General features: G+C 36.1%; 1 protein-coding gene across 12 annotated transcripts in view; it reads left to right on the top strand.

Moving 5' to 3' along the window:
• The first annotated feature begins 164 nt into the window (after positions 1–164).
• Positions 165–12,978, top strand: part of Nova1 (NOVA alternative splicing regulator 1) — a 119,953-nt gene continuing 107,139 nt past the window's right edge. For 5 of the 12 annotated variants that reach the window (XM_028757441.1, XM_028757451.1, XM_028757448.1 and 2 more), the window contains exons 1-2: positions 165–617; positions 2,197–2,340. In XM_028757441.1, the coding sequence (XP_028613274.1) occupies positions 482–617; positions 2,197–2,340 (280 nt within the window). In that variant the 5' untranslated portion in view covers positions 165–481. Of the gene's footprint in view, positions 618–812; positions 1,194–1,679; positions 1,879–2,196; positions 2,341–12,978 lie in introns of those variants that run through there. The other 7 variants (XM_028757447.1, XM_028757446.1, XM_028757452.1 and 4 more) reach the window with 5 other exon arrangements.

The following is a 12,978-nucleotide window of genomic DNA, read 5'->3' as shown; positions in this document are numbered from 1 at the left end:
CCCCCCACGCGCGGGAGACACGATGAGCGCGGGCGGGCGGCAGCGGCGCGGAGCAGCGCAGGCGGCACACGCGCCCAGGCAGCGGCGGCGGCGGCAGCAGCGGGAGCGAGCGCCGCGTTAGCCGGGTCCGCCGCTCCGGCCGCCCGCCGCCGCTCCTCCTCCCGCTCATTCACTCGCCCTCCTCCCGGCCGCCCGCGCCTCCTCCGCTCATTCACTCCCGCTCTGCCCGCCGCTTTCTTCTCCTTCTTCACCCTCCGGCTCCCACACCCCCTCCATTCCCGCTCCTAGCCGACACTGCACTGCAGCTGCTCCGCGCCCTGCCCCCTCCCCAGTGAGCACATCAGCCACACTGCTCGCCGCCTCAGACTGCTATTGATCCGATTAAAGAAAAAAAACCTTAGCAACCCCAAACGAGAAAAAAAAAAAAAAGCCAAAACAAAAGGGAGCCGCTTCTCCCGGTGCAGCGGCAGGAACTGCAAGCATGATGGCGGCAGCTCCCATTCAGCAGAACGGGACCCATACGGGGGTTCCCATAGATCTGGACCCGCCGGACTCGCGGAAAAGGCCGCTTGAAGCGCCCCCTGAAGCCGGCAGCACCAAGAGGACCAACACGGGCGGTGGGTATCGCTTCCGCCTCCCGCCCCGTCCCCGCCGCCCTCCCGCGCCGTGGCCGCTGCCGCCGGCCGTCCCGCGCCCCCTCCCCTGCACCTGCCCCGGCCCCGTCTCATCAAGATGGCGACCCGGGGTTCTGAGCCGACCCGCTCGCCCCAGCCGGTGCTGGCCCCGGCGTCAGGGTCCGCTCCCAGGGCCGCCCCCCGCGAGAGGTGATGGCCGCCTGAAGATGCGCGCTGCATTTAACAGTCTGATCAAATAAATAAATAAATGGCACTTGGGTAGCGGCTTGCAGATGCTGGGGGCACCGGAGACTTTTGCCTCTGTTCATCCCCTTGCTCTGGGCCACAAGTAGTATGCAAAATCTTGATGAGTGCATGCCCTGAGCGCACTTACATGGTCGGTACAAATATCGCATTGATTTGTCTTCAAGGGTATGCATACGAGGGGGGTGTCTGGTACGGTGACTTGTTAGTTAACATCCTGCGCTTCCTCGGAAGATGAGTTATAACGGGACCGCTATCGCTTCTTCATTTGCACTGGAGTCATCTTAACAATGCATCCAATGCATCGAAGCAGAGGTGAATTTATCTCCAGCCTATACATTAGAAATGGATGGGGGTCTTGTGAGTGGCACATCGCAAAATTCGGAACACTCGTTCACAGTAAAGAGCTGGATTTACCGAGAAGTTTCCTATTTAAGACGTGAGCAGGTTGACGGAAACTAAAGTTTATGGAGTTGGCTTTATTTTCTGAAACATTTCATTTTTTTCTTTTTCACGGCTCATCGAACCTCCCCCCGCCCCCGTCTCCGTTTTATGGTTCTTTTGGAGAGGGAGCGTTATCTATTTGGTGACTTTGGAGTGTATTTAGAATAAATAACTCGTAAGCTTTTTAGTATTGGCAAGATTCTTCTTAAGGTCTTTTAATTAATGAGCTTAGCCGAGATCATAGTAGACTTAGAAGTGCCACGGAAATACATCAGGATTACTTAGATTCGCAGTCCAGCACATTGACGCTTTTTTCCCCCTGGCAGTTTCTCAAGGCTTGGAATACACCCTACAGTTTGGGTGGACTATTTTGCAGGAAGATGGTTGTTTTGTATACTTAAAGTCGGATATAGTCAATGATTAATTGCAGTCTTTTATGTTTGCTATGACAGACAAATTTAGCGGATCACTATTTACAGTGTTGGATTTTTTTTTCATCTTCAGTATGTTAAGTGAAGGTTTGTCATGTTCTAAATCTCTGAAGTTTTGTTAAAGGGTCAGTTTCTTTCATTTTGCCATGGTAACCACAGAATTGGAAGACTTTCATGTTTGGAGTAACAACTGGAATTTACTCCTCAGTTTCTATCGTAGTGAAAATTGTTAGAACGTGTGAATCCCAAAAACTGGGAAAGATTTTGTAAATACTTGTCTTTCGGTGTAATTGGTGGTTTTCATTCCTTAAGTGTTTTTAAACTGCTGTTTTCTGCAACTCTATGTGTATTGGTTTAGTTGATGTTTTCTCTCCGGAGGGAGGGTTGGGGATTCAAAGTTTAAAATTATCATGTTAATCAAATGTATTTCTTTACATTTTCAGAAGACGGCCAGTACTTTCTAAAGGTTCTCATACCTAGTTATGCTGCTGGATCTATAATTGGGAAGGGAGGACAGACAATTGTTCAGTTGCAGAAAGAAACTGGAGCCACTATCAAGCTGTCTAAGTCCAAAGATTTTTATCCAGGTAGGTGAAATGGTAAAGAAATGGATGAATCCCCAAGGAAAAACACCAAGTATCTACATGTGTTGTGTGTTGTCTTAAAAATATTTTAAATGGTAGAGATTTGAATGTTACATTAGCGTATATTGTGGAATTTTTTCAGCGTATTTCCATTGTTGTTCATGTTTTTCCCCCATTAATTTATATACTGTGTATGTGATTTAGACTAATGGCGATATAATTCTCTGCGTGTTTTGGAATGCTAATTGTTAGCACAAAAACTTAAGAATTAGAGATAGGAACCTGGACAGTTGGCATAAGGAAATGTGGTTCTTCTGAAGTTTATAGACATCATTGTAATGACAATTAGTTTAGAGTGAATTCAGGGGAGGGGGTAGGGTGACTTCTTAAAGAATGGACCATTTACTTCTGAATCCATTATGTACCTCTTTCTGCTTCATTGCTTTGTTTGTTGGCCTTGGCTGAAGTAAAGAGGACAAGTGTTGTCTCTTCAGATATTTAAAATACTTTAGTAATGAAATTGGTATAAGAAATTTTCTACACTGCCATGCAAGACATGGAATAGTGTTTTAGACTTTGTGTTAAGAACCATATTTGACTGGAATACTTTACATTATGGTACAGTAACCTGCTAGAGTATCCCAGGTTTCCTTGGCTGATTGTGTGGATTTTGGATTTTTGTTTGTTTTGGTTTGGTTTGGTTTACTTTTGGGCTCCTCTTTTTGTTTTGTGCATTTCCCCAGGTCCATCTTTTTCTTCTCTATCTCCTTAGTTCTATTCCTCAGTGTATGTATCCTCAGTAGCGAAATCACAGTGGACTAGTACAAACCTTCGGTGATAAATATCGTTAGCTCATCTGCTTTGCTTAGATCTCGCTTTTGGTAATTTCAGGGGGTTGTTTTAGTTTTATGACTGTAAAAATATTAATTCAGTGCTGAAGTGAGCTATACTGCTTAGTGCTTTCCTGATGGAAAAGAAAGCAGAATTGCTTTCGGAGGTCTTGGCTACCAAGAGCTCTATAGTACTCAGACACTGGCATGGATGGAGGGAGAGGCTCAACCCTTGGAGACTTCCTTTTCACAGCTAATCATCTGGGTTAGAAACCGACCACTAACCGGAAAAGATTTTGGAATGGCTGATGCTGTACTAGTTGGACACAATACTTTTTGGGGAAATATTAGATGTATTATACTGATGTGTGTAACCTGTTAGATACTGTGGCTCTCTCTAAAGTTTGCCGATGGCTTTCCTCTTCTCAGGAAACTTTCCCTATGCAGTTGGAAAGTTTAATATATTCATGTTGGTGCATTGAACAGGTATATTATAATAAAAATCAGTGTGGAATTGTGAAAATACTTAGTTTTAATAAAAGCACTCAAAAGAGCTTGATTGCAGAATTAATAACATCATAGATCTAGCAAGAGCTACAGTGGCAAATTAAATACCCTGTCAATAGACGAAAATGAAAACGGTTTTCTGCATTATACATGAGGTGCTGTCAGATCCATAGGGGTGTTACAGAAAATTGATGTTTAGCCAGGATATTCCAAAGAGCAAATTAAATGCGTTTTCACTTGAATGTAGTTTATTTTCAGTGTGCTGGAAAGGGTGCGCTAAGAATTAGATCTTTTGTTTCTAGTCCACTTATTTTTACATTTTTTTTTGTTTGTTTCCTGAAAATTACTTGCTTTATTTATGATGTGAAGGTGTTATTTATATATAGCAAGAATTTTCTTTTGGGGAAAAAAAAATGAGAAGCTTCAATGCTTTGAATAAAATCTTGTTCATGTAGTGACGTAACCTGACCAAGTATGAGTTAAAGCGTCAGCTAAAAGATGGCTTGTTCTTGGCCTCTAACAGGTGGAAGGCAACATAGGTTATGATATCAGTTTTAAAGATAAAGCAAATCCCTGCAGTTTCTAGGAGCTTTAAGAATTCTCAGTAGTTTGTATTAAAATGCAATTTTAATTCAATAATTAGCTCTTTGAACAAACACATCTCCAGCCTTCAGACAGACTTATTTTCCTGTGCTTTCTCTTCACACTAGACCAGACCCTATAAAATTGTCTAGGGTGTTAGTATTATTCAGTCTAAGAGCCTTTGAGCTTTATTTTTTCTACCTTCTTATACATAACAGATACTTGCTGTGCACATATCCAGTTGAACTAAATTAGAGACCATGATTCATATCATTGAGTTACAAAGAAGATCCCATAGGGTTTTGCAGTGATTTAGCAGCCCATGTTTGTATGTCTCAGATAAATACATTCATATGCACACAAACATGTATTTATGATTGCCGTGTTCTATCAGAATGAGCATTCTTGGGATTCAATTCAGTGAAGCATTTTTTTTTCTGGTTCTTGTTTGGTTATAGTATATTTGGAGGAAAATGCAATTTAGTTATAGAATCTGCTAGATTTACTCAAATTACCTATCATTTAAAATCAAATGTAAGTGTATTGTCAAACACTTAGTAAAAATACTAACATGGTTTTCAAAACTTTCTCCAAGATGTTTAACCCGGAATTCAGTCACCTTTCGGAACATTTTAATACACCTCAACTCAAATGAGAGGCACATGTAAAAAACTGTAGCTAATATAATTTCTATAAATGTGTTTATCTTTTAGGTCAGATTGTGTCTGTTATTTTATAAGCAAACCTACATTTCTGAGTAAAGATTTACAACCTTTAGTCAAAATGAAGATGACAAAACATATGAATTTAAAGTTTATAGAGCTAACTATTGTATGTATTTCAGTTTCTCATGGATGAAGTGCCAGGGAAATTGCATAATGAGGAGTTGAAAAGTACATTTCTATCATAGGAATCAGAAGAAAATGACCCACTAGTAGATTTTACTTTGTGTTTTGTATATTTCTTCTACATATTGATACTTTAAGACTCAATCTTACAGGATACAGACTTCTCATTGGTGATTTAGGAATGTAGCTGTTTTCCTAACTTGATTAAAGAAATCTAATTGGACTTATTTATATATTCTTTTATAAGTAGGTTACACAGTGAGGCTTGTGGTAAAAAGCAGCTTTCTCGTGGAGGCTGAATTACTCTCTGCATTCTCAGAAGGGATTATTAGTGTTAGTTTTTAATTCTTTTGCCTGTTATCTGGTGATGTTTTATTTTTATTAATAGATTGATTTTTATCTGTTAAAGTTTAATAGATGTTTGATTGTTATTAAAGGAACTTACTGAACATATTCATTATTGGTTGGGAATAATAAAGAATATATCAATACTTTCAGGTGTACCTTGAATATTAGAACATCTCATCCATGATCTTTTTCTGTTCTTTGACACTGGAGACACCCCTGATGCCAATCAAATGGGACTCCTTTACTATATAATGTTGGAATCTATTTCTGTGTTTTTCATATTCTTTTACGATGTATGGCTATACACCTAAATCATTTTTAATATACAGTATTTTTATGTTGCTTAAGTTGAAATTTGAATATGGTGCTTTTAGATTCTTCAAATTCTGACTTAGTGGTGTTCAATTTAGGTGATGTTTTTAAAAAATTAGAAATCTTTTATCGATTTAATTTTTTTTGATAGTGAAAAAACAGACTGTAAGTTAAAATTCTTTCAGTGAAGCAGCTGCATTGCACCATTCTTGTTTTGACGGGGTAAAATTCATTGGTTTATTTTACTTTTAGTGTTGAAATTGAGTTATATATACATGTCTCTCAGTATAGCTATATAGATAAAATCAGAGAAAGTAAATTTTAAATTGGACATTTTGTTTATGCTTTTGAAGAAAAGGTATTTTGGCTATATTGGTAATAAATGCATGTGGATATCATTTTCCTCACAGCTTTTCAAAGTTTCAAGCTATACGTTTTTCATTTATCACAGTTGTCAAATATCTTAGAAATTTATTGATACACATTTTAAGGCAAGATCAATACATTGACTGAATGGTAACACATTGAGAAAATAGAGTATTTGGGTCTCATGACTTGCTGGTTGGCGTAACATGATAGTTACCACTCTCTGAAGCACTGACTTCAGTGGCACCAGAGAATTTGCTGTCCATGAAGCGATTTTCTTTATAATATTAAACTTGTTACATCTATATTTGAAATAGTACCTACTGTTGTGGGTGACTTTATATTTTCCTTTTCCAAATCCTGAGGTGAAGGAAACATACTGTTCACATAGACAATTGTATTGCTCAAAAATTGACTTTATTGTCATTTTTAATACTTTATTTTCGTATTTTAACCATAGGAATTCTTTATGTGCAAAAGAATGTTATGTTGGTATGCCATAATATTTATGAACATATAAAAATACCTTTTACTCTAATCTCATAAATGCAAATACTTCGTGGCAGGGGGTTTCCAGAACGATGAATTAGCATAACATGCCTTGGGTGCTTTCTTTATTTGCTCACTTTTATTTCATTTTGACATTGGATCGTCTACCACTGAATTAACAAATTGTTAAAAATTACTAGCTAATAGTATTGATGTTTTCATGAGTTTTTATGGCACAATGTCACTTCGAAGTGTGTTGTTTTAAGCCATCTGTGTTTTAGAAAAATAGTTCATTTGAAACGTGAAATTGTAAGGCATAATCTAACATTACTGTGCAGACACATAATTTTAGCAATAGTGAACAGAATTGGTAAAATAGTTGAATATATGTGTTTTGAAGATGTTTTGTATTAATATACCAAGAAGAATAAATGATCCATGGCATAGAAATGCTAAGTAATATGTGGTATTGCTAGAAATCCCTGACAAGCACCTAGCTTTCAACAATTTGTTTATCATTATAATTACTTATTTTGCTATAGCCTAAGATGATTTTTCTTTTTAGCTTATGCAAGTACTATTAATTACACACATTATACCACCTGTTATCTAAACTTCTGCACTTAGTAAGCATCTCTTATAAAACTGTATAGAGTTTGGTCCTACTTGTTTAGCCTTAGGAGCAAGTACAGTGTTCAATCTGAAGCTGGAGGGAAGGTGGTAGGAGATTTGTGCCTGATTGCCATCTCATTTCCATCTTTGGATACAGCTCTAGCATAAAGTTAAACAACATCTGCAGAGATCTGACTGACAAACATCTCTCTGGGACTCATCACTGCAGCTTGCAGCAGGTGCATCCAGCTTTGCAGTTGTTTCCAAAAAGAGGTTGGTTGGTTCTAACACTTATCAGTAGACCAGAGGGAGCAAGTGACTCCAGAGAAGTGGTTGGTTGTCACTTGTCCGGAGCTGGAATACTACAGGTAATTGGAATGGACTGATAGGAACTACAGCAGTGCATGTCTCACAATGCATTGCAACTTCTGTGCAGTTTAATTAAGCCAACCCTCAGAGACTGAAGTGTCATGGTAAAAATTGCAACATTCAAGAAATGAAGCGATGCTATTCAATATATATATGTATATGTATGATTAGGTATATATGTATTCATATATATGTATATGGATGATTAGGCTGTTGCAATTACCATTTTCTTCATCTTTAAATATATAGTATTCTCACACTTTTAACATGAAAATATTTGTAGATGAAATGATTTTTCAATGACCTAATGGAAATACAAGTAAGAAAGGACCCAAGCTTTAGGTGTTGAAACCAAAGTAAGAGGGATTTAACTTTCTAAATGCCTAAATTCTGCAAGTGCATTTTAAAACCAGGAGTGAGTAGGAATATCTTGTACTTAAAAAATCATCTTAGGTTAATATTTGTTAATTATCTTGATTAGTTTTATAAGAGCAATACTACATACACATAAGTTTCAGTCATATCTTTTAAGAATCTGAGCGTATTAGAAAGGTACTTTACAAAGTATTTTGAAGTGCTCTAACAACGACATGTATAACATATTAAAAATCTATCTTAGAGCTAAATATAACAGTTCTGCTTAAATATTTTTTACCACATTGTTTTACAATAAACTTAAGAAACACACAACTAAAAACTGAAGAAAATTGTCTATCATATATTCCTTTTTTGAAAAATTCCTCAATCTGTCTAAGGTATTGACTTATATGGTATTTAGTATGTATACAAATGCCTTTTGGGCTTTCACATATATCAGTAAATATATCTTATTTCAGTCTTGTGAGTTTATAGGCTTTTGAATGAAAAACAGTTTCTAACATTCACACAGAATCTGGGAAGACACTACCACATTTCAGTGCTGTGGAAATATAAACACAGGAAGAGAAACCTTAAAGAACATGGGGAACAGTTGGTCCCCAAATTTCTGTTGGCTTTGCTAATTTTGGGGTATACACCAACTCTAACTTGTTGATATACAGGAATGGTAAGGTTTGGAATTTACACCCATCAAATGTATCATTCATTTTTTCCATGAAGTTCTTTTTTTCAGTTTTGTTACCACGAGTTGTTATTTTTTAACCATATGAAAGTGACACATGACTGTTTCACATACATACTTCACTATAACTTTAAAAGATCTGATGAACACAGGAGAAGAGTAAATATTGTAAGAGTGCAAATCTTTCTCTTTTGCTGATAACTTTTTAGATAATTTAAGTAGTTTGAATTTTAAACTATGATGTGGACATTATCCCATGACAGACCTTGACTGTGCACAAACACCATGTGCATGTCACCAATGTTCTGCTGCTGTTTCCTGCAGGGTCTGTCATAGCATCACTGATAGGACCGGATGAGAAATGAAAGAAGTAGCATGAGCTTTTTTTTTTATTTTTATTCTTTTACAAGGTGATGATTCAGGTAAGATTAATTGGTATAGAAAATTTATTTTTGGCTGTTCTTAAACTAGTTTTTATTCAGTAAATATCTAAAGTTATTATTTTTTTATTTGTAGGCATTCTTAGGTTTTGCTATTTAGTATATGTTACTTTTAGTAAATTTTACTGTAAGTCCAGCAACTTTTAAATTTTAGAGGATATATTTCTCATGAAATGTCCATATACTTTCTGAAGGTCGGAGAAGTAAGTTCTTTCCATTTTGGAGATTTTTGAGATTCATTTTACTTTGAAACCCGATAATGCCATTCATAGGAAGGGTTATCACACAGCTTCCATGGCTGAGATTTCAAGCCCTTTGTTCCTTTTAATGTGATAAATGCTGATTCAGTCTGATGTTAATGAACGTGGTTCTCATCAAATTGTTAATACTTTGCTGCTCTAGGATTACATTGAGTTGAGGTTGACTGTGTTTTAAGGCCTGTTCTTCGTGGGGAGGAATGGAAGGGAGGAATGGTGTGGCCATTTCATTAGCATAGAACAATATAGAGTATTTGTTTTCTCTTTATTTGTATTCATACAAACCATTGTATTAATATTGTAGAACTATAGTTTTTCAGTTTTGAACAATTTCATATTTTAAAAGCCTGTTTAAGAGATGTTGAAGATGAATTAGCATTTATTTGAGAGTTTTTCGCATGGATTGTCTTAAGTTATATTTTTTCTAAGATTAATGATAATCAACACGAAAATACCTTTAAACTTAATTAAAAACAAAAGAAAACAAACAAACAAAAAAAGCACTAACCATCTTGGTTTCACTGAATGTAGTTTTTCTGGAATTTTCTTTTGCCTCGTGATTCTGTGTATCAAATGTTTCCTTCATGTTCAGCTATAGACAGCTATTTGGTCCTGTTATTAGGTTGACTACAAAGCACACTTTCTTCCTTAAAGGAATCTAGCCCTGTGTCTCTGTACTCTGAGAAATTGTGCTTTGTTAATGCCTCCATTATTGAATTTAATTGTTCATATTTTATGGTATCTTTACCAAAGATGTAATAAGACCGAAACTCTCTCTTTGAAGGGTTTGTGGTAATGGTGGACTTGTGGGATTGAGTGAAAATGGGGAGCTTAGGCCTGCTGTCCCCCCAGATCTTAGAGGTAGAGCTCAGACAGGCAGGGAACAGTAGGATGCTCTGTGCAGGGCTGCAGTATGCCTGCTGTCCTCTTAACTTGGAATACGCTTTCAGATTTGCTTTTGTAGTCAGAACTTCACTATTTCACTTGCCTTTTTTTTCTCCTTTTTGGATATCTGAAAAAGTATGTTCTTTTCTTTCCCCTAGTTTTAAATGAATAATATATCTGATTTTTTTAAACCAAGGTGAAAATTCAGTGTTGTTCTCTTGTGAGTAATATTTCTGTAGTTGGTTTGCTTCTGTGAAGGTATAGTGGCAGCCCTTCTGCCCTTGCATATGTTAACTAGAGATACATTATAAATGACTGTCTGGTCCAGTTGTTTTCCATTTACCTACAGTAGGACTCTGAAAATGGTAAGGTTATAAAGGTTGTTAAAGGTGGTTACTTTTCTCTGTTTATACGGTTGTTTTTCTTTGCTTCTAGTTTTCCTTAGCTCAATGATTTTCTTTTTCTCATTAAAAATAGTATTGACCTTGTTTTTTAAAAAAGTATTGACTTTCGGTGTCAAGCTTTGCTTCCAAGGATTATAGGACTTCTTCAAGCTTAGAAACTTTTATTAAAACAAAACAAAACTTGCCTAAGTGTGCCAAGTTTTACTATGTAATCATAATGGTTTATAAAAAATTTAAATACGACTAAGTATAAGGTACCATGAGTTAAAACTAACTGTACTAGCTGATAAGTTTCTGTTTGAAATATTATTCTTTTCTTTTTTTAAGATCCAGTTCATTACATTTTCTACTTTTCTGTCCATTAGTTCTTTTATGCCACTTTTCCTCGTGATAGACACGTGAGGATTATTTTCTAATATCATTATCTGTTTAGTGTGAATTTGAAGCTTTCTCTTATACAGTTTGACGTTTAAACTAAGGACCTTAGTGATAATCTTTACTCGTCAGATGTATATCTGGGCTTAGATCTGTTGGGGTGGGAGGTTCTTGTCACTCTTCCTGCAGGCTGTTATTTCAATATGGAGTCCAGTGTTTTAATCACAAGTGATACTAGACATTTAAGTGGATATAAATGCACATATGTACGTATGAATGTGTGTATGTATGTTTTCTGATTTCCAGTATAGAGTAGGGTAGATATAGAAGGTAATCTGTGTTGAGTGTTTTCTTTGTGTTTCTTGCTTACTTTGATAGAGGGTGTTTGTTATGTGTGTGTTTATATGTGTGGACCATGTGTGACTAAAACTGGCATGGCTGAAAAACTTAAGAACTGAGCTCAGGAATTGCTGGAACAAGAACCAGTTTGTGTAAGACAGGTGTAGATAACGGTTAAGGAAGGAGAGTGGAATGAGGGAAACCATCTTGCTTTCTTTTTAGCATGTGGTCTTGTGTGAAGGAAACTGACATCCATCATTTTTTGAGAGAACCTCAAAGCCACATCTGAAATGAAGACCATCTTTAATGTAATCTGACTTAAGCAACATAAACTAATTAGAAATAGTTGACAAAGAGTTTGAAAGAAACTGTATTTAAGAGTATGAAGTTCTGTCACTTTATAGTTAGGACTGCATGACTACTTGTGTAGGAAAATCTAGGAATCACTGAATTTTCTCGATATACATTGGAAATCATCATTATTAACTAAATAATGAAAATGAACATGAAAAATGTAAATGCTAATTATTGCATATATAATGTAGCTTCATATATTCTTATCTATTTATAGTGAGGAAGTTAATATGTAATTTTATTGGGAGAATTTTTAACATCACTCTATGATACTGGGCAATTGACGTTTTATTGTTAATTAAAAGGAATATATGCTAGCTATAGAATAGAATATAACTTACTTGCTTAGGACTTTCAATTAATTAGCTATTTAAAATTGATATTACTATACATTAATTTATTTAAAATTTAAAATATACAAAAGGTGAAATTTTGTATATATTAAAATAAGAACAAAAACGAAAAGAAAATAAACAAACAAACAAAAAACCCCTAAAGCCAAAAAATCTCCTGTAGAACAGTAGATTAAAACCCCATTCAAAAGTCTTTAGCTACTTCCTTGCCCTTCTCTTCTCAACTGTCTGACAGTTTGACATCATTAATATATGGTTGTAGAAAAATTTGGCAACTAATGGGAGAATTCTGTAGAGAAGTTGATTTCCCTCATCACTTGAAGGGTTTAGGGGAAGTCTTTAGATTTCATTGAGAAACTAATAGGAATTAGAGGGTTAAGTTTTAAGTTTCTTTTTGGAAAACTTTAGAAGGGTGCTTTGAAGCAAAGAGACTGAAAGTACATAAACATGAAAATATGAAAAAAGAAATCTGGGATCTCCAGAAGTCTGGGCAGTTTTGCATTCCTTGGGTAAGAGCTGGATCTTGCCAATGGGTAGCATATGTAGAGTTCAGAAGTATCATGAAGCTTATTGTATTTGCTGTTTCTGTATGTTGCTAGTGGTCATTGATAAGCACTGCAGATATTTGTATAGATATTTGAGAAACATGTAAATGACAAATACAGGTAAAATTTTAAAATAAATCTATTGCATCTGTCCAATGACTGACAGTGATACTAACATTAATATCTGTCTGTATAAATAAATATAAATATAAATATAAATATAAATATAAATATAAATATATAAATGTGTCTGTCTGAGAAATCTGTTCCAATGACTGTTCCAGTTGTCTCAAAGCAGAATCCATTTTGAGATTGAACAGCCTGAGTTTCTGTATAAGGACTATAGGCAGAATCAGAAAGAAATTC

Source organism: Grammomys surdaster, unplaced genomic scaffold (assembly GCF_004785775.1).
Source record: "Grammomys surdaster isolate TR1022 unplaced genomic scaffold, NIH_TR_1.0 126163, whole genome shotgun sequence".
NCBI lineage: Eukaryota > Metazoa > Chordata > Mammalia > Rodentia > Muridae > Grammomys > Grammomys surdaster.
Note: the sequence above shows the minus strand (reverse complement) of the source record. Positions and strands in the feature narration are given on the sequence as shown.